At 39.8% G+C, this 25,448-nt stretch overlaps 2 protein-coding genes and 1 long non-coding RNA gene across 4 annotated transcripts in view; all 3 read left to right on the top strand.

Annotated features, from left to right (window-relative positions):
* The first annotated feature begins 1,044 nt into the window (after positions 1-1,044).
* Positions 1,045-16,987, top strand: aspg (asparaginase homolog (S. cerevisiae)). Of its 2 annotated transcripts, XM_078277713.1 has the most exons (17): positions 1,045-1,542; positions 3,803-3,926; positions 6,673-6,784; positions 6,981-7,106; positions 7,210-7,293; positions 7,992-8,118; positions 8,206-8,318; positions 9,612-9,797; positions 10,565-10,678; positions 10,788-10,907; positions 11,734-11,829; positions 12,722-12,885; positions 14,205-14,291; positions 14,716-14,815; positions 14,906-14,974; positions 15,132-15,173; positions 15,885-16,987. In XM_078277713.1, the coding sequence occupies exons 1-17, from the start codon at positions 1,302-1,304 to the stop codon at positions 15,915-15,917; spliced, it is 1,938 nt and encodes a 645-aa protein (XP_078133839.1). In that variant the 5' UTR covers positions 1,045-1,301; the 3' UTR covers positions 15,918-16,987. The 2 variants fall into 2 exon arrangements, with proteins under 2 accessions (XP_078133839.1, XP_078133840.1); XM_078277714.1 differs by lacking the exon at positions 15,132-15,173 and having other exon boundaries at positions 1,046-1,542.
* A 551-nt stretch (positions 16,988-17,538) lies between these two features.
* Positions 17,539-18,202, top strand: LOC144535140 (uncharacterized). Its single transcript, XR_013503642.1, has 2 exons — positions 17,539-17,591; positions 17,708-18,202. It is a non-coding gene; the product is annotated as an uncharacterized LOC144535140 (long non-coding RNA).
* Positions 18,203-23,663: 5,461 nt separating this feature from the next.
* kif26ab (kinesin family member 26Ab) overlaps positions 23,664-25,448 on the top strand; it is a 68,403-nt gene continuing 66,618 nt past the window's right edge. Inside the window, exons 1-2 of the mRNA XM_078276835.1 lie at positions 23,664-23,964; positions 24,203-24,421. Coding sequence (XP_078132961.1) covers positions 23,902-23,964; positions 24,203-24,421 — 282 coding nt within the window. The 5' untranslated portion in view covers positions 23,664-23,901. The remainder of the gene's footprint in view (positions 23,965-24,202; positions 24,422-25,448) is intronic.

Raw genomic sequence — 25,448 nt, 5'->3', positions numbered from 1 at the left:
TGGGCAATTTTGAAAAGTGATTTGAATGTAGGGAAAACATGATAGGCTAGCCTACAACACTGGACAAATTGCCTCATCCTAGGCCTAGGCTACTGAATTTGTTTCCAAGTGTGCATATGTGGGTGTTCTGTTTAACTTAAAGGCTCATTTTTTTCACCCAATTTACTTTTGCCCAGGCTGTGCAACAGTTGCTGCGCTATTCGCCAGACAAGGCAGGATGGACTAGACGACAAACCAATCAGACGTGAGAGGACCATGAACCGTAAATATGCTAAAGAGGACAAATAATGAAATAAGAGGCTAATAAAATGAATTTGTTTTTACCTTAAACAGTGTGGTGTAGTCAGTGTTTTAGGCTAGGCTATAGGCATACAAGCTTTCAAATGTTCCATCACTTTCCAACATCCTGGCTGTCGATACAGCAGGATATTCATTCCAGGCTATTTCATTTAGGGCATTACATTTTCGTATGCCTAGCAATACTTTTCTATGGCTTAATAATGATTGAAATTCCATTGAAATCACGTTGATCCTTAGTTCAGTTGAAATTTCAACATTGTTTCAATATTCCTGATAATTGAAATACCATTGAAATTCCGTTGATCTATGGACAGGATTTCAACGTTGTTTCAATATTAAAACAGGTTGCAAAATGATGTAGAATCAACATCAGAGTTTGATGTTGATTCAATGACTTAATGTTGACAATGGAATGTTGATTTAACATAGTTTCAATGACTGTTTGCTTGAAACTACTTTACTTAAGGATTTTAGCATGCAAATTTGCAGTATTCTTATGCAGTAATATATATATATATATATTACTTATATATTATATTATTATATATATATATATTATATATATAATCTTATTCCAAACAAATTCTTAAAAACATATTCTGCAGTTTTATTGTAACCACATACAGTAGTGCAGAGGAGTTGACACCATTGAAACTGTCCCGTCCATCAAGTTTGTTGCCTTTGAAACCACCCCCAAAGCACTGACGTCAAAGTGGACACTGTCCATCGGCGATTCAGGTTTCAAGGGCAAAATAATCGATAGGAGGGGTCCTAGATAAGGAAGACTCAAGTACTGTAGGCTAGAAGTGTATAATCAAAACGATGGTACCGCCCTCTGTTTAATACATCACATGATAACGATGGAAGCTGCAGTTTTGTATAAAAGCCCGAAGAAACGGGACCTTCTTTCAACGTTGGAGCACTTGAAGACCACTGTTGTTTTTTAACACTAGCAGCACGCGCTTTTAAAGGGGCAGCACCGGGCTCACTTGTAAGTCATCATGGCGGATTCCAGCAGCAACATGACAAGCCTTTCCCGGGCTTTATCACAGCCTACACTCGATTTGACAGAATCGAGCGATGTTAGTCCTGCGAGAACGATTCCGCTGCATCCATGCCGAAGGAGAATGTTATCGAGCTGCACCTCGATCGAGTGCATTGAGCCGGTGACTTCATATATCGAGGAGCGAGTCCTGGTTATCAACACCGGAGGAACAATCGGGATGACTCCTCATCCTGATGGTAGCTATGGCTTAAACAGAACTCACTGTATTGTTTTCTCTCTGCCCTGTGCTCTGGGGCAACTACACTGTGGAAGCTCGATGGCTTGCTATTAGCAGGCACGTTGCATGTTGTTCCCTTTTTATTGCGAGTATGAGGCGAACATGCGAGTGCATCCTAAAATAGTTTTGCCAACTACAAGCTACAAGCTTAAGCTTGGTTAGTTCAGTGATGATCAGAACCAGCACATTTAGCTTTAATAAGAAAATTCGACTCTACCTAGACATCCAACTAAAATGCATTGAGTTTGTAAATATTTTAGGAAGGCAATGCTCCCAATGCCAACTAACGTTACTAGACAAGCTGCCCCTCCTTTTGCTTGAGTGACATCACAGATATCTCTCAATGAATAACTAGATGTTGACATAAGGGCACTGGGCAACATCTGGACATTCTCTTATTTACTCTGTAATATACCTAAAGGTGTTTGTTGTTTTGACAATGCTATAATAAAATGGTATTGTTGTTGAAGATTTGCCTCTGAATCTAAATTAAATGGCCTGGAGATGAATCACACTTAATTGTGGATATGTAGGTCCACACATCATAGTGTCTTTCACATTTGCAGCAAGGTTGAGATCCTCCGAGTGGCACTGGCACCTCAGTGGCAGGCAGATGTCAGGACATTGACAAGCAAGTGGCACTGCAGTGGAAAGTGAGTGGCAGGTTTCTGGACGGTGGCAAGCGAGTGGCACTTGTTCGGCACCTCACCTGCCGAGCTGAGTGGCACCACAGTGGCAATTTGTAGCAAATTTCCTGGAAAAACCTACAGGAGTTTTGTGTGCATGATTTGTTTGTTGTGACAGGTCATCTGTCGTAAGTTGGTTTATGATTTTTATAAAGCTCTACTTTTTGTTTTTAAATCCTTTTATTTATATTTCCACCAACATGGTTGTGATTTCACCCATCACTAGATGCCCCAAGCTGCTACAGGAGTGCCACAGTTGACAGTGTCAAGAGTCAATCTAGCTGCTTTTGCATAGATGTCAGCAGTCAGTAGCTTTGATTAGTTAGATTAATTTGATGTATTAGTCAACAATGCCATTAGCAACCCGTTTTGTTGCCTAAACCTAACCAAACTATATTGAAAATAATAAGTCAGCTAAGTTTAAAAATGCATTTCTCACGGGATACGAATCTCCGTCTCCTGAGTGACAGTCCTGTCTATGACCCATTCATCCACAGTGATGTCCTGGCTTTTACTCTTAATAGTACTAGGAGGCAAGGGCTTGGTGTAGCTGTGAGAGATATCAGGCTTTATAGCAGCACTTTATGTCCGGCAAGCCAGACTACTCAGCTGCTGCTTAGCTGTCATGAAAAAGTGAAAAACAAACAAGTTTGTAACTAAAAATGTGTAAACAGGATTATTGAATTTATTAAGTAGCCCACATGTTTTTTGTTGTTGTTTTTTTTATAATAATAATAATAATTAAAAAAAAGACTATAAACCTAAGTGTTAGTAAAGAGTGTATTTTGATTACTTTTTATTTCAAAATGGGTGAAATCATAACCTCCTTGGCGGAGGTAAATAAATAAAAGTAAGTCAATAAAATGAACACCTAAAAAATGTAAGCTCAACACAACTCCTAAAATGGACTAACAGCAGCTGACCTGTTGTGACAACAAACCATGCACACACTCCTTTGGGTTATCCCTCTAAATTAGCAAATCGAGGCAGCGTTCCATAAATGCAGACAGATTGCCACTATGGTGCCGCTCGGCAGCTTGTTGACATGTGCCGAACCAGTGCTGCTCGTTTGTCCTGACAACGCTCTAAAACCTGCCACACGCTTTCAACTGAGGTGCCACTCAACTGCCAGTGTCAGTAATAAAAACACTCGCTGTCTCTCCACATTTGTTCTGTTTCTAGCCAGGGTCTTTTAATCTGCCACACGACCAAACCAAGGCTATGTCCCAGTTCCTGAAACATGAGTTGAGTCTACTTTGAACCATTAATAGATTGTGTGCTCTAAGGTTTATAAGAATCATAAATAAAGGGAATCCCCTTTTAGTTATGATTCTTATACATTCTTTTAGCCCCTGCAAGTGTCATTTCTTACATTTACCACTAGGGTTCAGTATGAGACTGATGTTTGGTGTTGAGATGATTTTAAATCCCCTGTACTGTTCTCTTTAACTGTTACTCATTAACAGTAATCCCACAGAGAGCAAGCTATGAAATATTACAATACCCCCTTTTATCTGTTTCTGTAACCCACAGGGTTAAGCCCAGAACCCAAAGCATTTGGGAAGAACCTACGCAAGTTGCCCTTCTTCCACGATAATAAGTATGCCAAGGAGACCTGCCTGTCTGAGTACTATGGAAATGAGACTCTGGTCTTGCCGTAAGTGCACCCAGAATTCTTTCAGAAGTCTTTTTTTTACCGTGTCACAGCCATCTGGGTTTATTTTTCTTCCACTGATATTTAAAGTGTAATTATCGGGTACCTGGAAGAGTGTAACCATCATGTGAGCATCATGCAGGGTCAGTGGTGATCACTGAGTCTTTTGCTTTACTTGCATGTAAATCAGTGTACAGTAACAACAAAGGTAATTGTCATTTGCTAATTCAGAATATTAGTCACCTATAATGAATTTAAAGATTGTCATGCAGTGTGTTCTTCATTTTTCGTCCTAGAGAGCTAAACCAGACATAATCATATTGTTTCTACAGTATTTGCAGACCACTGTGAAGAGAACTTAATAATATGTAGTATAGGCAAAATCATGTTAGAATCGATAAACACTGCACCTTATTATCATGACTGTTTATCTATACCCTAGAGTACAGTTGGTTTTATGGTCTTCATACAGTGCAAGATAGGAAAAAAAAGAAAAAGCAGAGACTGAATGGAAGCAACTCACTGTCCTCAGTGGTTTTAATGACTCTAAACTGCTTTTGTTGCTTTAACAGGAGGCCAACGCCCCATGCTGACAATCTATTTCATGGGTACTGAAGTACTGGTAGCATTGTGTGTGCCTGCACTGTACTTGAGAGTGGTTTGATGTCTCTGCAGTCCTTAAGACCAAATGTTTGGGTGTGCTTGCCTGATGGGAAATGCATGCCGACATGGCCTTTGGCAATAAGAGCAAATACCAGAAAGGAAACGGGAGCACGGAGCTGTGTATTGCCTGAAGTATATTTTGTGTCTCTTACTCTACACTTATAATATCACCTATGTCACCAACAAGCCAGCTGCTTTAATGTGTGGCAGAAGAGTAGCCCAGCTGAGATAGACTAGTGTTTCTTCAAGGTTTCATTTGTGAAAAGCTGCTGTTGGCATGCTGAGAAAAGCCAGGCTAATCTACTCTATTGCTGTTTGTTTAATCCATGTTGTCTTGATGTCTGGTGCTTATGCTGTAAAGCAGTGAGAGCGGAGCACCTTGTGATAGGCCTCCCCAGCCGATCAACGGCCTCTTAATTGTCAGTGATAGTGGGGGCGCCTCTACTAGAAACGTACCCTTACTCGCTCATTTCCATACTCTCTTCATGTTGACTGCCACTATGAAAACTGGCTGAGCGGCACTGGGGTGTATGGTAAAGATAAGGTATACATACATCAGGCGGTGGCAGGACTGTTGTGATCTGTTTGTAAGGCTTTGAAAAATGATTTCGGAGGACTTTTCAGCTTTACTCTCTACAACCTCGCACTGTTCCTACACCTTCAGCAACTACACAGGAGCTTTCTGTTTGTTAATTAGCTGCTTGGTAGATGTCTTAAATGTTAGCAATCATTTAACTTTGACTAATATTAAACCTTTGCTAACATAGTAATAACATGTATATTTAACATGAATCCATGAGCATGTTTTTATTAAATTTCTTGTCATTATTTTGTGGTGAAAGCATGATTTACTTTTTAATATTTCCTCATCCTTGAGTTGGCATAGTGTTAATATCAACTGAATCTACTATAGGCTTATTGCAAGTATAATACATGTTGATAGAATGCAGTTCCAGCCTATGTTGAAGAAGGGAATTAGTTTATTGATTTATTCAAAAGCTTTATTCATGTGATGTTGAGAGGCAATGCCACAAGGCTGTTTGCCCCCCCCCGCAACCCTCTTCTTCCACTTCTTAAGACACACACACACACACACACACACACACACAGAGACATACATTCATTATTCTTAAGCTATGAGGCATTTTAGCACGGGTATGCTAATGTGTAGCTTTGCAACACCTTAGGGTACCCTGCCAGATAGCTGAATAATTGGTGATTTCAATAGTGTTTTCTTGTGGCACTTTGGCTTCAAGATTATCACCAACATATGTTCTTGGGTCGTGTGTGGACTTAAGGCTAATTAGAAGAGTGTCTGTAGGACTCGTGGTTGGGTGAACTGGGGCTTGCTTGGTCGCCCCCCTGCTGTTCCATTCAGCTCCTATCTTCATGTTATAAGGGGGATGTCCCACTCTTTTTTTTAAAAGGGAGATTAAAAAAACAGAGTGTCCCAGGTGGGGATGTGGGACGCCTGAGTTAAACTCAACTTAGAGGCGACATAAACATGGAAAGCTCTCTTCCTTGTAATCGGAATAAAAAAGAAACATGGACTTTTCCCCTAACCTGAAATTACTTACTAAAGAACCCTCAAGATATATGGCATCAGCCACATAATGTCCCTCAGCTTTGCCTTTATTTACAATACTCCACAGAACATTAAGGCTTTACTGTGGAAAAGGAAAAATGGCATATTTAAAGTGCTGTTCTCTTTAACAGTGCCAACCATGCCCCTCCCTTTTACACTTCCAAAATTCTCCCTCTGTGTTTTTGCACCCCACTGCTGAGACAGAAGGCCCGGCTAAATAGACTTTGTCTCGCTTCGCAAAGTCAGTTTGGTTTTTAGCGTTCCCCTTTTCTTCTTTAAACTCACATCTCAAATATAACCAGAACTTGATCCAACTTTGTTAAATGAGCACAAAGAAGACAAATAATCATTCGTCATAGTGAAGATAATAATCATTCGTTTAACCACGTGTCCTTTGTGTTTTGTAGTGAACGTCTTTGCTTGCAAAAACTAAACCGCAAAAAAAAATTAAATGTGTGTATATAACGACATGAACTCATAGATAACCTCTCTCTCTTCCAGCCTGAGTAAAGAGAAGAAGAGGATAGTCTACACTATTTTAGAGTACGACCCTTTGCTGGACTCCTCTAATATGACCACAGAAGACTGGGCTAAAATCGGAAAGGACATTGAGGTACTTACTGCTGGATCTATTTTCAATTGTTAGGTTTTTGATTGACTCTGTTTCTAAACAAACACCTCATAATTTAATCAATCAATCCTATAATATTCATATTGCTCAGAAAATACAACATAGAATATGGTAGAAAATTGTATTTAAGCTGCCATTTAAATTATTCACACTATGTGATCTTTTTTTTCTTGTTTAGAAAAACTATGAAAGCTATGATGGTTTTGTGGTCCTCCATGGCACAGACACTATGGCTTACACAGCCTCTGCCCTGTCCTTCATGTGTGAACATTTGGGCAAACCAATCATTGTCACTGGATCACAGGTAAGATCTGCTGTCCTCAAGGGTCCAACAAACAAAAAACAAACGATGTGAGCATTTTAAGTATTTACTGCCCTCTTAAGAACAAGACATATTCTGTCTTCAGGTGCCGATCTATGAGATGAGGAATGATGGCAGAGACAACCTGCTGGGGGCGCTGCTGATTGCTGGCCAGTTTGTCATTCCTGAGGTAAAGAAATGGAGATGGAACATAAATGCTACTCGCCTACATGATATTAGATTATTAGAGACATTTCATTTTAATTTGGCAACCTCAAAGAGGGAAAATTAAAAAAAATTGCTGTATTTGTGAATGTAGGAGAGAAACAGAGTAAATATGATTACCTGTAGTGGCTTTCTTTTGTGAACTTTCCTTTATTACTATCAAAATAGTATATATAGGGGTGATAAATCATAAATTAAATGAATTCTAAATTAATTGATAAATGAAAATAACCCTATATATTTGTCATGTTGATAAAATACAGTGTGTTCGGTAAAGACTGGTGTCGACACTATTGACATGCAAAAGGAAACAAAAGCTCTCCTAAACGACTTACTAATGCTTTCTAATGACAGTGTTTTCACAATACTGGACAGCTACTACCAGAACAGGAAGAACACTGAAAGCGTTATCTATGTCTATCTAACTACAACTGAAGTGCAGTCAAAATGTTGTCCATTGACTTTAATTTAACTGCATTGAGGGAGTGTACTAAACAGGCTCATATGTTTTCTCTGACTAGTGAGTTTTAATAAAAAAGGATGCCATCTTTAGACTGTGTACACAGGTTTCCATGTATACGTTGAGTCCTGCAATGTTCAAATGATATTGTCTTTGTAGAAGAGCAAAAGTTGTGCATTAAATATGTATTTGCCTCTATTCAGGTGTGCCTGTATTTTCACAACAAACTCTACAGAGGGAATCGTACGACCAAGGTGGATGCTGAGAGTTTCAATGCATTCGCCTCTCCTAACTTGACCCCTTTGGCCACTGCTGAAGTGGGCATTACAAGTAAGCCAGTGTGGTGTAATGGGTATGTCTTCATGTGAAAAATAAATGTCACTTTCCCTAATCTGTTTTCTCCATCTTTTCTTTAAGTCAACTGGGATACGGTGTGGAGGGCAAACACCACAGCAAAGTTTCAAGTCAGCCCTGAGCTGAACAGGAACGTGGGCCTGCTCAGGCTGTTTCCAGGGATCACCACTGATACTGTAAGTACCCCTGAACTGGACCAGAAGTGTTTACTCTCTCTGTCACAGCCACCTGTCTAGAGGGCACTTGTCGTCCTTGGTCTTTGGTTGCTATGACACACAACAGAATAATTAGTATGTTTTTTTTTATTTTATTTTTTTATTCAGCTGCTCAAAGTTTGATGTATTGCTTCTTGCACAGTCTTGACTGCTTTGTCCAGACAGTATGTGGTACAAAACGAAAATAATCACATTACAGATCAATTATTAACTGCTATATTATTTGTTTGCATAATATTACAATTCACCTTATGTTAAGAATATAATCTGATGTCTTTTCTTTATTTATGGGTAATAACGCAACAAATTCAAATCAACACCAAATGATATAGTCAAATTATGAAAGGAGTAGATTTAAAAATTTGACCAGCATGCTGCAATTTAAAAAAAGAGAAGGGGAAAAAATAGTTTTAAAGTGTATTAAAATTGAATCAAAGATATGTTCTTTAAAGATTAACTGCTCAAAACGGCTGTTTTGTCTAACTGCAATAAAATATAGTTAACTTTAATTTAATTGTGTTATTACCCATCTTCCGTTACCTTCCCGGTCATGTAAACTGCCATCAAAGCTCAGCCAGAGAAAGATGAGAAGGAGTTATGGGCCATGACCAATCCTCCTGGTGTAGATACTGTAACATTTAGCTGCACCTCCCCATGCAGAGGCTTCTGGGAGAGTAACTTTACTGTCTCAATCTGCTCCCGCTGCCCAGCTTGGCTATCAAGACTTTCTTACAGCCTTTAACTGCCTTTATGAGGCACTGTGTTGATTAGGCACCAGGCTCTTGTGTGCCCCCTGTCTCTGCTATATAAGAGCTTCATTTGTAATCTGCGTCAAAAATTTTAATTTATTAAACTGCTTATCACAAAAAATACTGACCAAACCTGGCACTTTTAGTGTCACCTTCTTCTAACATTTAATGGTTACTGCTCTGGTCTTGCCAAGTGACTTTATGCTTGCTAGCACCTTTTAAATTAACTGCTCTCTTTCCTGCCATTTCTGCCATTGTAGTCATATGCCATGGCTAATGATGTGGTATAGGGCCTCCCTGCTACCCAACCAGTGACTGAGATACTGGTTGCAAAGATGTCACCAGATGGGCTTTTTAAGAGAGTGGATTGGTGTGAAAGGCACTGCAGGAAAAAGAACATGGAATACTAATTCTTCAAATTGATTGTTCACAGTCAAGAAGCCAGTTCAGTTGGTCATAAATCATGGGAGTTTGTAATGTGAATCCTTGGCATCTCTGTGTCCAGGTAAGGGCTTTCCTGCAGCCGCCCATGGAGGGTGTGGTCCTGGAGACCTACGGCAGTGGAAATGCCCCTGATAACCGAAATGACCTGTTGGAAGAGCTGAAGAAGGCCACCGACCGTGGTGTCATCATCATGAACTGCACCCAGTGTCTGAGGGGGACCGTGTCTCCACTTTACCACACTGGCTCGGCATGTCACCTACTACTCAATACTACCCCATTTTTACGACATTTTGTGACAGACTATCCAGTTGAGAGAATATATATATATATATATATATATAGATATAGATATAGATATATATATATATATATATATATATATATATATATATATATATATATATATATATATATATATATATATATATATATATATGTATGTATGTATGTGTATATATGTATGTATGTGTATATATGTATGTATGTGTGTATATATATATATATATATATATATATATATATATGTATGTATATGTATATATATATATATATATATATATATATATATATATGTATATGTATGTATATGTATGTGTGTATATATATATATATATATATATATATATATATATATATATATATATATATATATATATATATATATGTGTATATATATGTATATATATATATATATATATATATATATATATATATATATATATGTATGTGTGTATATGTATATGTGTATATATATATATATAGTATATATATATATATATATATATATATATCTATATATATATATATATATATATATATATATATATATATGTATATATATATATGTATATTATATATATATATATATATATATATATATATATATATGTATATTATATATATATATATATATATGTGTGTATATGTATATATATATGTATATATATATATGTGTATATATATATATATATGTGTATGTCACAAAATGTATTATTTATATACATGACTTCTCAGGTATTGCTGAAAGCAGGGCTGATACCTGGCAGTGACATGACTCCAGAGGCTGCCCTTTCAAAGCTGTCCTACGTATTGGCCAAGAAAGACATATGTCTTGATGCCAAGAAAAAGGTCAGTGCCTAGTTTCAAAAGTAATATTGCTTTTAACAGAGATGTATAATAATAATCATCAGAAAAAGAGTGAAGCTCGGGTGTGTTTGTGTGTGTGTGTGTGTTCTAGATGATGGCTCAGAACCTGCGAGGTGAGATGAGTGCTGAGTTAGCAGGAGCCAAACTGTGTCTGAGAGATCGCTGTTTCATCCAGGCCATTGCCAAGTTTCTTAGCATCAGCTGCAAGGAGGTGAGGGCACCGCCCATACACAGACTTCAACAGTGTGACTACCTGTCACTTCACCGAACATCTATGCACCCATCCGATACCACATAATTTAGCCCCTAAAAAATGAACTTTTAAGTATTTTCACCCGGATAACAACGGCCGTTTGCTAACATTAGCTCTCCGCTAGCTTGTTAGCAGACCAAACCGGAACCAGTCTCGTATTGCTAGGCCTATCTCCACAGCGCTGTGTCAGAGTGTAATGTTTGTCAGAGCTAATGTTAGCAAAATGCTCGCAATTTGGCAATAATTTACACTGGAAAATCCCACCAGTGAAACTGATGTGTACAGTAAGCAAAGCTTCCGTTTCAAGGGGTGGCACTAGTGTTGCCAATATCAGTTTCACTACTGTTTTATGCTGTTATTGTACTATTTAAAATGTCTTTTATTTAATTAAATTGATGCACAGTTTTTAGTTATTTATTTACTGTATTTCTAGGTTTATTTATTTATGTTCTTTATCAGTTATGACTGGCTGTCAAACTAGATAATAAATGAAGTTCAATGGCATTCATTCTTTATGTATTTGTTCATGTTTTACAAAGGGTTTCAAGCCAGGCCATACAACAATGATAGCAATCATATCACATTCATACAGTCTTAGTAGTATACAGCTGTTAATATATAAATAAAATATATATATTTTTTATTTTGAATGCAGTGGCATCGGATTGTTAACTCGGTTCGGCCGATGCAAGTTTAGGGATTGGAATCAGTATCGGGAAGGAAAAAATGCTATATGAACATCTTTATTTGAAAGTTTTGTGATTAAAGTCTGTGGTGTGTACAGGAGCTGGAAGCCATCCGTGATGCCCTGACTCCCTCACTGGCATGTGCTGCTGCTAAGACTGGAGACGTAGCGACCTTGGAAGCCCTAAAGGAAATGGTAAGCAACCCTATGATCTCAACTACACATGTACAGTTGATAACCATTACCGGCTTTTAATTGTTTGTCAAAAAATGTAATAACCCTTTCATACACACACCCTTTGTTTCAGGGAAGTGTTTGCCCTGTCAGCCTATTGCCATCAAAATTAAATGCGTCAACCTTCTGAGGCTATGACACTCTAAACGCAGCTTAGCGCAAAACTTTTATGCCAGCAGAGCAGCATTTAACCTGGCTTACCTCGGTCATGTTTTTTTGTACGGTCAACGCACCCAGGTTTAACAAATTTCCAGGGTCGCTATTCCCGTATTAAAAGGGTATTGGAAACACACAGGCACACAAGCAAACAAAACATGAGGCTGGACTGGTAAGGCAGGCCTAGAGTTGCCCCAGCGGTCACGTGTTTGTATGATGCTCAACTTGTATGCAGTCGCTGCTTGGATTAGTCTTTCTATGGACACATTTAACGTGTAAATGTGCTACTAAATGTGCTAAATTTTTACCACCCACAGCAAATGTTTCATACATTTCCCCTGCTTGTGATGAACTTTGTCTAATAAGGATTATTTTTTTTTTCACTTTGATTTTCATTTATCCTCCTACTCCTTATTTATTTATTTATTTATTTATTTATTGCCTCTGTTCTACGTGTGCTGCTCAACAGTAATACAGAAATTACAGAAATTGGACTGTTACGAATAAGGCTGGCAAAAGTAGGAAAGAGCTTTGGCCTCACAGATAATACTTTATTACTATAATAATTACTGTATTGTTGGTCTTTCCATTTTATTTCAGATTTGTTGACAATGAGAAAAATATAGAATATCACCAGACTTATCCTCTATCCACCAGCTGAAGTACACTTATGTTTTCATGTTTGTCTTTGGCACAGGGCAGTAACTTGTGTCTGTGTGACTATGATGGACGTACACCCCTACATGTTGCCGCCTGCGAGGGCAACCACAAAGTGGTGGAGTACCTACTGGGTCTTGGAGCATCAGTCTATGCTAAAGATCGCTATGGGGACACACCCCTAAGCAACGCTGTACACTTCAGGTAAGAATCGCCTCTTTTTAAACAGTAAGGCCTGGTGTGTTTTGTTTTCATCTGTCTGTTAAAGTAATAATGTTGTTTATGAAGTTCCAAACACAACATTTAAAATCCCCCATTTGGCCATTAGCAACCATTGAGTGTTGCCTCAATATGTTGTTAATAGCTGCTATAGAGGGGACTTCATTAAATGAACTGCTGCAAGGAACAGTAGAGAATCTGGCACTGCCTAAATGACAGGAATGGAGCAGCGGCTGTCAGAGGGGGGTTGAGTCCAAGGGAGCAACTCGTAATGAAGTTTAGAGGCCAGGCAATAATTATAAAATAATTAGGCTAATTGTCATCTGACAGTTTAGACAGTGTTTATTTTAACCAAAGCTTTTTTTTTTGTCATTCGTTGACATTGCTGTAAATGTCTATGAGGGAAAAGCCACGCTTAATGTTTCAGTTTTAGCGCTATGCTGAGCCTCAGGGTGAAAACGTTGTATATGTCAAAGCAGTGCCAAATGGCTGTTGTCCTATTTTAACGGTTGGCACTGCAAGTAAGGACTTGTTTTCTTTGTGATGATAGAGGGATGCATTGGAGCGCTAACTCCTGCCGTCTTCACTTCCTGTGCTACACACCTCCGCTCACTTTGCCCTTCCTGAATGTATTTCATGAAATGACTCTAAGTAATGAAAACTGGAGTTTTGAGTTTGAGCTGTCAGGATGTCACCATGTCTCACACACTTTGAATGTCACTGACATTTTACAGTGCACTACAGCCTGATGCCCATATAAGGAGTGGCAGAAAACATAGAGAAAGCAGGGTTAAGGAACAACTATAGGGAGTGTCCTCTGAACCAGTCCTACCAACCTGCTCCCAGTTTCACAGATGAAAGATACTGGCTTCTTAACACTCTACAGGAAGTCTGCTGAATCATTTTTAATAGTTTAATTGGCTGTGCCTCTACATACCTAACAACACTTAAGCGTCAATTTGAACTCCTAGGTAACTTACCTTATTACATAGCAAGCTCAGCTCTTATTTATAAACTCTTTTGTTTTATTTAAAAAAAAATCCTGTCACCAAGTGTCACTGCAGGTGACTTGTGTGTGGGTGGTTCATTGCAGGGGATAAGGAACTTGTTCTTACATGCCAAACTACAATCACCAGCCACACTGGCTCTGAAAGTCAAAGGGTATTAAATTGTTAAACTTGTAAAAGTTATCCTTTTTAACAGGATTTATTAGTGATGCTTTTAGTATCAGCTGTGTTTAACTGAATGATATGCTAGTAATATTTATGTACTACATATGTATATATGTCCTCTAAATAATGTAGGAAGAAGGAGGTTGTGAAGCTGCTGAGAAAGACTGGAGCCCACTTCTCCAAAGATGAGTTGGATGAAGCAGGAACCGAACTGTGCTGGTGAGACACACAAAAAGTCACAAATGTATCAGTTGCTCAGCCATCATCACAGTGACCCACGCTACATAGCTGACTCAGGCTCAACCAGTTGTCCCACTGTCACACAAACTGTAGGAATGCTCCCTGGCAGCATAGCTTTGGATCTGTTATGTCTCTGGTGTCGCCAGGTGTACGACACACCATCTGGCCTCTGTTATTATGTACCTGAGATAGCCGACAGGTTTTGTCAAGATAATGCGAAAACATTGGAGTCCTGAAGTCCAACACTATTGATTTATTCCCTTGATGTGCTGGCCCAGTTTTAGAAAAAGTCTCTTTACACAACTTGTCCTTCAGCCAGTGGCTATTTGATTGTCGATAATACAGATTTTAGGAAACGGAGCCCTTTGCCGTATTAATTCTGTCATGTCCTTGTGTGTGTCAGCCTGGCAGCCTGCTCTGACCTGGTTGGACTGGAAATGTTTAGTCTTGCCGGAGCTGATCTGAATAAACCGGGCTACGATGGACGGGCAGCAATTACAGTGGTGGGTTCTAGGGACACGTATTCCACTTTTAAATAACACCATTCATGAAGTGAAAACCCTGTCTCATTAACCCTTTTTCACCTGTCACAGGCCCAGGAGGCTGTTGGCAAGCAGGACGTGGTGGAGCGTATAGTCCAACTCCAGAGAGAAAAAGCCAAGGTAACCACTATTTTCCATTCTAGCTGCTTCATATCTCTATTTCTTTCAAACACTCAACAGCTTTAACTTAATATGCACACTAGTGTAAAACTCAGATTGGAATAATTCTCTGTGTATAATTGCCTCCTAATAACACGTTTGTTTTGTTTAATTGCAGACAGTATTTGGTTATGAGTATGATGATGATGATGAGGAGGAGGTAAATGAGATGTAGTAAACGTGCATTTCACAGTTTATACATTTCCCATATTAAGCATGATATCCAATTTAGCATGGCTGCTTTGGCTCCCTTTTTCTTTGGTGTACATGCCCTTGTGCCTATTATCCATCCATCCATCCATCCATCCATCCATTTTATGAACTGCTTGTGTATCCCAGCATGCATTGCACAAGAGATAGGTTACACCTCTGGAAAGGTCACAGTCTATCACAGGACTAAAACACACATGTATACACAACAAAGGCATTCACACCTAACAATTTAGAGCTGCCACTTCACCTGGCTCCTGGGGGAAACCCACGGAGACAGTAGGAGAACCTCAAACACAGAAAGGGCTCAGTTGTCCATGCTGCGACAGTCCTAATCATCATCACAATACGATGCAAAGAGAATTAAAAGTATGGAACGAAAGAGCACTTGTAATTGTTATGGAAAAATGCATTTCTAAAAAAAAGTAAGATAAGCATGCCTCGGACCTCTCTGTTGTTCATCAAAACTACGTCAGATAGTCTGATCACCTTTTAATGCCTGCCCACCAATGCCTGTGAATGCTAAACCTGTGCAGCCTGCTTTACACTAGGCTGACCAGGGTGTGTTTGTGTGTACATACTAGTAGTTAATAGCACTGAAACACCTCTCACCTCCCCAGTGCTCCCTGTTTATCTTGCCTCTTTTTTTTCTCCGTGGCAGACCGAAGGGATCGACCCCCCGACAGGACTGTGAGCTGAATCTACCTTGACCAACAGGAATCGTCCTCTGACTATTTGAATCCCCCCCCCCCCCCCCAAGCCATCCTCTACACACCGTCCACGGTCCTATTGAATTTCACAGACTTGCTCACACTTTGAATGCTTAAATACTTTTTAAAGCCATCGCTGCTTACAGAGTTTCCCTCCAAACCCATTGATTGCGCAACATTGTGTAACCACTGTTTTAAGTGCAAGCTGATCACAAAGGGCTACACTAGATGTATGTATATGTTTGATTGTTGCACAGTAGTATATGTAATATGAAACATATCATCCTGAATGTGAAGGTCTAATCAGGGATTAAGGGTGAAACTCACCTGCGCTGTTTTAACATGGAGAATGCTGAAAGCTCCCATTACTCTTTCAACAGTGAAGGAGGTGTGCTAAATTACTTTATCAAGTAATGTCTCTTGCTATAGCAATATATTCACGTTATCTGAAACTACAGGGTACATTCACAAATTGTATTTGTAGGCTTATTTTTAAAGTGAGATGCTAGAAAGTATCATTTATTATCTGGTGTGTTATCCAAGTGTAGCACTTGTCCACTGCTCCTGAAACAGAGCTCTTCATTTCCTGTTGTTCAAACAGGTACTACAAAAACCCGTAGTTAATTTTCAGACTCATCCAGCCTGTTTCTTACACTGATTACTAAGCTGGAAAAGTTGCATATCTGACTTTGAAATGGAAATTCAGATTATTGTGTGAGTCAATTAAAGACTGCCTACAGTACAACATTTTGTATTTTGAATGTCTTTTTAAAGTCTTTTGCATCCATGAACAGTGGACTTGCTTTGTTTTCCTTATCTTTGTTGTGTATCGAGTAAACATAGCTACTCTTGTTTTGTTTAAAAAGTTGATTATATATCAATGAATATTAAAGTGCAAAAAAATTTAAATTACTTTAAATTGTTCCTGCTATTACCAATGCAGTTATTTCTCTACTGTTGTATTGCAAATGTGTGTGTGAGAAAATGATTCAGTGATCTTCCTCCTGTGGAAAAAAATAAATAAAAGGAACAGAAATAAATCTCTAGTTTCAAAGCAATGTCTCCTGTGATTACTACTGTCTTGCACCAAACGCTATACTCACATGAAACTGCATATACTGCTCCTGGCTAAGGCCTCCTGAACAATTTCTTGATTTGACATGGTTTTCTGTATGAATTAGCGCATGTCTAACCAATTGTCGGAGGTCATTTCCCTTTGTGTTCTCTACAGATATGTGTTCTGAATAATAAGTGGATTCATTGTGACTACAGCAGCAGGCCTTTAGGAGAAATACTACATCAAACCCAAATGTGGAGCTATCTGTTTGAGCTCTTACTGTCTTTACTGAGAGAAATATCAACCAGAAATGACAAAGATGACATTAAAATTCCTTATGTCCATGTGACTTCTCAGCCTGCAGTAACTGGTATTTGCTATCACTGTCTTGAGGGCGGCTGCCCCGTTGTGCACCTTGCTGGTGGAACCCAGTTCAGCCGGTTGGACCAGCATGGGCCTCATTCCTGCTTTTGAATGAGAGGCTTGTATGAGCCTAGCCCCAAAACCCTATATAAAGGGCTCTTAAGTCTGTAGTCATTCAGTCTGGGCTGGGATGACACCAATGACACAGCATCGCGAAGACAGAGCTCACCCTCTCCAGGTAAGCACTCTTACACAGCTTGCAGATTTCTTCTGTAAGGGTCTAAAATCTGCCGTAGTGATGCGTTTACTACCAACAGATCATTTTAATAAACTATTTTTTTCTTCTTTTACTAGTGGAATCAACAGTTTGAAGGACAGACTTCTTTTCCCTAAAAAAAGTGTGTGGTCCCTCTGATTAAGTGGTTCTCAACAGTTCAACAGTTCTTTGAAAAAATTGTGAAATGTTTAGGACCACTTGACCAGTCAGACAAATGCTGCCAGCTTGGGAAAATGCTGCCTTTGAATGGATCTTTAAACAGGAAAACGTCTCTCAAGGCCTGACTTTGAAGGATTTCAGAAAAACTGTGATTTTCTCTGCTTCTCTGTTTCCTTAATGTCTCTCTCTGTGTCTTCTACTCTCATTGTGCCCCCTTGTGTTACATTGCCAACTGCAGTCCAGGAACTGTGGGGAGCTGTAAAAATCATCAGGCTCCAATAATTTTGTTCTGCTGGCACACATTTACATTTTTAACAGCTCTGCTGCTGCAGTAACACCCATCTTTCTGCTGATTTACTGTTGCCACTATTCAGAAGTACTGATTAAAACAAGTCAATAAAGAATCATTTGTCTCTGTTGAGTCTGTGTGGGATGTTGGACCCCAAGTCTACAGGGACGCTCGCTGTCCAAAGTACTGAAACTTACTGCAAAATTACTGTCAATTTTTATCTCATTTTCTAAACTAGAGAAGACTTTTTTATGTCAGTGTAGATACATAATTGGACATGGTCAGAGGTGGAAAAGGTATTCGGATCCTTTACTTGAGTAAAAGTACTAATATATACCACAGGGTTAGGGTTTTTAAAGAGTTTGTTTAGCTTAAAAAGTAGGATAATTATCTTAACACATAAAGGAAATGCTTGAGTTTATCACAAACATTCACAATTCCAAATCACCAAATGTGGAGATACGTCGTTTTCACTGGACAGGAATGGTAAGAAAATTGTAATCTGAAAGCAACTATAGGCTAGCTGTCTGTGGAGTAAAAGTATAAAGTTATATCAAATGGATATGCTCAGGTAAATTATAAGTAGCCCTACTTCGATTATGTAAGTACAGTACTTAAGAAAGTTTAGGCCTACAGAACATGGGTCACTTTTTTTCTGCTTTTAACTTGATTTATGCAAAATTTCCTGTAATTTTGTTCTCTGTTACACTGATTAAACCACTTATTAGTCCAAATCTGGACTCAGTTAGACTGCAAATGCCTTAATTAAATTCTGAACACACGCGTTTGCGTTCAGATCTTGTATTTTTTGGGACCAGTTTGATGGGAAAACCAGACTTAAAGACTCAAAATCTGACACAAGAAAATCCGAATACCTTTTTCCCAAGGCATAGGCTACTTTATACTGCATATAAATCATTCATGAACGCACTGTGCACCGATTATCCCCCCCTCTCCTTTTAGACAGCCCCCTTCTTCTTTTCCCTTTGATCTCCTCCATGCGCCAAGAACTATCAATATTTGCTAAACGTTTCTCACAGAGCCTGTCCGTGCACCAGGAGAAGCTGCAGAGGTCTCACGAGCAAGGGGATAAGACATAAGAGAGACAATAATGAGATGCCCAGAGCGATTCCCCTGTGCGGGCGCAAGGGCAGCAGATGTACATGCAGTCCCGCAGTCCCAGGGGATCCGTCCTCGGAATTTCATCAGCGGCCCAGAGAGACCCAACCAGACCTCCTCCAGTGGGGAGGGATGGGTGACGGACGTGGTAAATCATCTTTACTATGGATTGTAATTATCGGTCTGCTGACAACCCTGCTTCCCCCATATGTGTGTGTGTGTGTGTGTGTGTGTGTGTGTGTGTGTGTGTGTGTGTGTGTGTGTGTGTGTGTGAGAGAGAGAGAGACGAGAGAGAGACGAGGGGGTGATGAGTTGCGTGGATTGCAAAGTGTTTGTGGGATCAAAAAATAATGTATAGGCTACATCCCTAGAATATGTATTATTTACTCCCCTCTTCTCAGCTGTCAAAGCACCATTGTTCCCTAAATCTAAATCTAGATTATTTTTAATGATTTCTGACCTGCTGAAAAATAAAATAAAACTTGTAAACTTAAAGTTTAATTAAAACTTTTTTGACAGTCATCTGGACTCAGGTGCCTCGGAACCAATCCGCTAAAACAGACGCGTCTAATGATTAAAGGGAAAATCCACCCTAAATATAATTTCCCTTTAGCTATATTTCACTGTTTTTTTTTCAGATAAAGAGACACCACCTATTTCACAGTTCAAGATCATCTCACTTGTCATAATAACTAGCAGCCAACCTGTGAAAACAGTTGTTGAATGTCTTCCGTTGCTTTGGAGGCAGTTTTCTAAAGGCTGAGATATTAACCCAATGATATCATTATCTCTGCTTGGACTTGGAGACTATATGATTTAACAAAAAGCCTGTGTTACAAACTGAGAGCATGGAGTTAAAGCAGAGACGGTTTAGAAGTATATAAGGTATAGAGGATATTTGGTTAAAGGTCTGGCATTTATAAGTAGGGGAGGTTGCATTATGGGAAATGTAGGATCCAGTGTTTTTGGAGCTTGCCCCACACTAGGAACTAACCGCCAGGATATCTCAGCCTCTGCTGCTTTGATTTTGACAAATGTGTCTGTCTCTTTGGAGAACCTCCAGCATTATATGAGTGCAATACAATACTAAATCCCAGGAATATCCCTTTTATCCAAAAACACTGAACTAGACATGTAATTCATACAGAAGTTGTCACAATCAAAATGAGATTTGAATGTAGTTCCCAGCTGTGAATCAGAAAACATGCTCTATCTCAGTTAAATCACCATATGTGCTGCTGTCCTACTGTGCCACTGTTCACCGTCTGTGGAGCAGCTTCATGTGGATGACATCATCACTACAGTGGGTCTCTCTGCAGTTGAGCTGCAGGAGAAACTGGTTCAAACTCATACATTAAATCTGAGCTGACAGAATGTTTTAGATTGAGTTTTACCATAAAAAAAAAAAACACATTTTCTTTACTGTAATACTGCACAGCAGTTACATCGACATAATGGCTCTCCTGGACCCCATGCAACTGGCCTCAGCCATTCAATCTATGGGATAACTAGCCTCAGCCTGCTATGGTGAATACTATTCATTGAATATTGATTAGCAATTATGAACTTTAGACATCAGATGCATTATTTAGCATCAATAGCTACAAATACCTTAAATGACCAAGTTGCTCAGAGGTTCCACAAGAGTTTCATTCAGTGTGTACGTTGATTATTTCAAAGCAAATGTTGATTGATATAGCCTTGAAGTATCTTAAAATCAAGCAAAATCAAATCAATTTGAAACTATCCCTACAGATGATCTTTATCATCATAGTAAGTAAATATGAAATGTGTGTCTCCTATGAGATATTCCCTTGTGAAAAATACAATGCAATAAAACAACCCTATAACCATGTACAGTACATCCTGCAAGAATATTATATTATATTATATAGGAGAAAGGAATTCCATAAAGTAAGCTATGATGAGGTCATTACCGCATGCCACATACACACTATCCCTACATGAATATTACAGGGAATCAGTCGTTAGGGGTTATGGCCAGGCTTGTCATTGTGTTTTACATCTTCGTGTGGGGGCTGACAACGACGCAGCAGCAAATCGGGTGGGAGAGCAGGTCATCACTATCTGACAGGGGGGCGAGTGAGTGAGAGAGAGAGAGAGAGAGAGAGAGAGAGAGAGAGAGAGAGAGAGAGAGAGAGACAGAGGGAGAAAGAGAGAGAGAGAGAGAGAGAGAGAGAGAGAGAGCGAGAGAGAAGGAGAGAGAGAGGGAGAAAGAGAGAGAGAGAGAAGGAGAAAGAGGGAGAAAGAGAGAGAGAGGAGAGAAAGAGGGAGAAAGAGAGAGAGAGAGAGAGAGCGATAGAGAGATAGAGAGAGAGAGAGAGAGAGAGAGAGAGAGAGAGAGAGAGAGAGAGAGAGAGAGAGAGAGAGAGAGAGAGAGAGAGAGAGAGAGAGAGAGAGAGAGAGAGAGCAGCACATGCACAAGGTGCTCCTTCGCTCTCAGACCTCCAGCGCTCAGAGATCAGGCATGACCAGCCTCGGGATGGATTAAAAAAGTATCTTACTTGGATGTGAACCTAATTGCATGCCGGATGGATTGTATTGCTTTATTGTCTTCTCGGACTACTGGAAATCTGAGAGGTTATTTTACGCACACGTGCAGACAGCGCTCACCGTGAGTCACTGGATGTCCGGATTAAAAAACCCTGTGGATCTTTTTGGAGGATACGAGAGAAATAAAGTAGATGGATATACTACAAATCAAATAGGTTTCCCGAGGAGTGGAATATTTTTTAGGCTACACTCGCAGCCCACATGGCTTTGCCAAACTCATCGGGGTCTCCCGGAGCTGGGATGCCCAACCCCAGCGTCATAGACCTCGGCACAATCTTCGTTGACTCTGACATCATATTTGGATTTACAAGTCACCTGCTAAAGAGAAAAACAAAGGTAAGAGTACCCTGTAGGAAACACATGTTATAAAAAAGAATGATATCATGCTTGTGTAGGCTACATTTTATAAAACAAGTGTGAAATAGTGACTAGACAAACAACTGATGTGGGTTTGTCCGGTGTTCAGGACCCTGAACAGCACCTCGCAGCATCCTCAATCCCCTCTCTTGCTCTAAACTTCACCCTCGCATCTCACTCATCATCACTTTGTCTTTTTCAACCCTTTTGCAAAATTGTGCTGCAAATGAAATTGTCTTTGCCAACGAAAAATCATGGAAATCATGTAATCAAATTAGAAGCGGCTCTCAATTAACACCTAGCCGATTTAAGTAAGGTTTATAACTTATTGTGGGAGCATTTGTGGACTGTGAAGATTTATAATGACTAATCATAATCTTAGTTTTCTGTTTCCTACATCTTTGAGAGTCGTTCAGACACTCATTTTGCAGCCTCAATCTTGTGCAGCCCAACTAGAAAACGGCTTTAAATGACGATACAACGTATTGGACTATATTCAAATCACCTGTTATTTGGCATGAGTTGTAGGCTACAACCAGATGACAAAAGACTGTGGGTTTACCTAAATAGGTCGTTTAAGGCCAAGAAAAAGAGAAAGTGTTTCAGAGCGTGCGGCCACTGTCGGTTACATCACCCACATGAAATATTCAAAGTTTACCGATTAAATATTTAACCTTGGTACCTCAACCCCCTCCAGTTTGAGAGATGCTGTTCTTTATTTTTGCCAGAGGATGGCGCCAGACACTAACAGCACACAGAGGCAGTCCTGTCTGGAAGGAGAGGCAACAGTTGCTGAAACTGAGCGGCCACAGCTGAAACAGAAACCTAATGATATAAATGATCTCTTCTATTCTATTCTCTTCTGTTCTATTCTATTCTAAAGGATGACCTGGAAGACCAATTAATCAAGACATAATTGGCACATAAGGAGCGTAAAGCACCCTGAACTCAATTTATTCACGTTTTACTCTGGTAAAATGTGAATAACAATATGAAAATTATGTCAGTCTTATGATCTTATTGGAGGGTACACACAACCAGAATTATTTGAAAATATCACTGAGTTTTCTAATAGTGGGACTACTTGTTTCCGCCTGAACCCCTGTATAAACTTGCAGCCCACCCTTATTTAAGCCCACATAACTCGTACTTAAAATCCTAATGGAGATCCCGGGGAATTTTGGGGAAATATGTATTAATGATTGGTAACACATTTACAATATTTCCATTTCATGGAATGATAGAGCCATAACAACACGGAGTCTGGGATTTGAATATTTTACTTAATGTAGCTTCAATGGAAAGGTGGAACAAGCTAATACATACGTGATTCTGTCCGACAGTGTGGAATAAGATGACTTTCCCAACCTTAGAGTAAGAGGAAATATTTTATGGGGGGGAATTCGTAGACTAATATATTTCTGTTCACCACGCAGACACTTGAGAGTGGTCTATGGTATAATAACAGCTCTGATCCCTTCCTGCGCAGGAAAAGTTTTCTTCAGCCCTCCCATTCCAGGATGATAATACCGCCTCCTGCTCACCGCTGAGTGAGCGCCCCACCAAAACTCCTCCGCGGTAAACTTATACACACTCACCAGTTGCCTTCGGCCAGAAGCTACTGGTCCAGTACATCAACAGATGACTGGTGACCCTCAGTCAGGTCTTCAGTCTAGCCTATGGCTCTGCCCGGCGTTTTTTACAGCGGCAAAACCTGTGAGTTTGGTGTTTCAGGAAGACGTTCTCCTGAAGGTGTAGCCTTGATCTGGGAGAATGAGCTCATTTTGGGGCAATTCAGCTCCTGATGGAAGGGACCCTAACAACCGCATGTTCACTGTAAGTGTCTCACTGCACACGATTAAGTGTATACATAGGAATAGGATCATGTAGGTTGTGTCGTTTCCACCTAACATAAAAGCAGCACAACTTGCATTTCATTGGTGCGCGCTTGGACAGGTGCTTTGTATTCAAACGGGTCGTCAAGGTACAAACAAACACACTTCAGCGCACTGGAGGTGTGACCTGCTATTATTCCTACAATATAGGTTAACCAAACGTTTTCCTTATGCTGAAGGTGGATGGATGTCCGAGTGGAGAGTCTCCAGTAGCCCCCAGGAAAAGACTTCAATCTGCGGAGGACGCGCGGTGCAGTAGCCGGCCTCCCCCTGAGGGCGCCGGGTCGGTTTCCATCTCAGAGTCGGAGGAGAAGGGAGGCTTCTGCCAGCAATGTCAAAAGAAAGTCACAGAGCTGAAGAAGCAAGCGCTAGCCCTGGCAGACCAGAATTCACTGAAGGTTAGTTTAATAACTTTTTTTTCTCTTTTAGGCCAATCTCATTTTCAAATTGAAACTGTTTTGCACTTATTTACACCTTAAAGTTTGAAATACTGAGATCACCTGAGCTGCATTGTTTTTTCACAGTATTTCTTGTTAAAAACATAGTCAAATTAAATTAATAAAAATTAAACATGTGAGTTAGTTATACTCACTGTTTTACACATAGCAGTAGGGAACTCTCTGAACTGCTGTAACATTTCTGTAGCACATACTGTACTAATTGTCTTTTGGCCTTTCTTGCCCACCTGCACCTGCTCTTAACGCTGATATCTAAAGACAATGACATTCGATCCTCTCTATGGTTTATAATTGTACCAAGAAAGCTCTCACCATCCACTTGTAAAGTTGTTTATTGCATGCTTGACTTCAAATGCTGGCCTTGGATGTGAAAATGGATGCTTTTGAGACTTTGAAAGTGGCCCATTGTTTGGCTAAACAATGCTTATCTCTTCATTTTGCTGTTGGGTGTGGAGGGAGGGGGGGCTAGTGGAGTTGAAATGACCGAGCTGCTCATGTTGGAGACTGAGGAGGAAGTTAAGTCCCAGTCGACCTTCTCTGTGCATTGAAAGTGTTCCTGTATGGCTGTTCCCACAATTCCCACCGCTGTTAAATATAGGTCCTGAGACTGCTGTTGTTGTGGCGGGCTGGGTTTACCCTCGGGTCGCTTCTCCTTTGTTGTCCCGTTTTAGAGAGAGAGAGTCCCAAAGTCGGATAGGATTACAGCTCTTCAAGATTCACCCCAAATCCCGCATCACCTGATTTTCATACGGGAACAGGTAGACAAGGGACAAGGGGGCATTTCTGAAGCACCTGGGCTCTCTGTTTGAGACATCTGCATGTGTGGTCTAATCTTTGTTTTGAGTATATCAGATCTGTGTTCAGGTATCAGGTAAGTTCACTCTGTAAACACAATAAGCCTACCCCTTACTGCCATTATCTGCCATGGGAACTGACCTCCCTCTTTTAGTGTGGGACCCTCCAGCAG

This window comes from Sander vitreus, chromosome 20, assembly GCF_031162955.1.
Source record: "Sander vitreus isolate 19-12246 chromosome 20, sanVit1, whole genome shotgun sequence".
Classification (NCBI taxonomy): Eukaryota; Metazoa; Chordata; class Actinopteri; order Perciformes; family Percidae; genus Sander; species Sander vitreus.
This window is presented reverse-complemented; position numbering and strand designations above follow the sequence as displayed.

Excerpts from the sequence above, each read along its gene's own strand:
- aspg (XM_078277713.1), top strand. The coding sequence starts at position 1,302 with ATGGCGGATTCCAGCAGCAACATGACAAGCCTTTCCCGGGCTTTATCA. Across the intron at positions 3,927-6,672 it reads AATGAGACTCTGGTCTTGCC|CCTGAGTAAAGAGAAGAAGA; the intron begins GTAAGTGCACCC and ends TCTCTCTTCCAG. Across the intron at positions 9,798-10,564 it reads CACTTTACCACACTGGCTCG|GTATTGCTGAAAGCAGGGCT; the intron begins GCATGTCACCTA and ends ATGACTTCTCAG.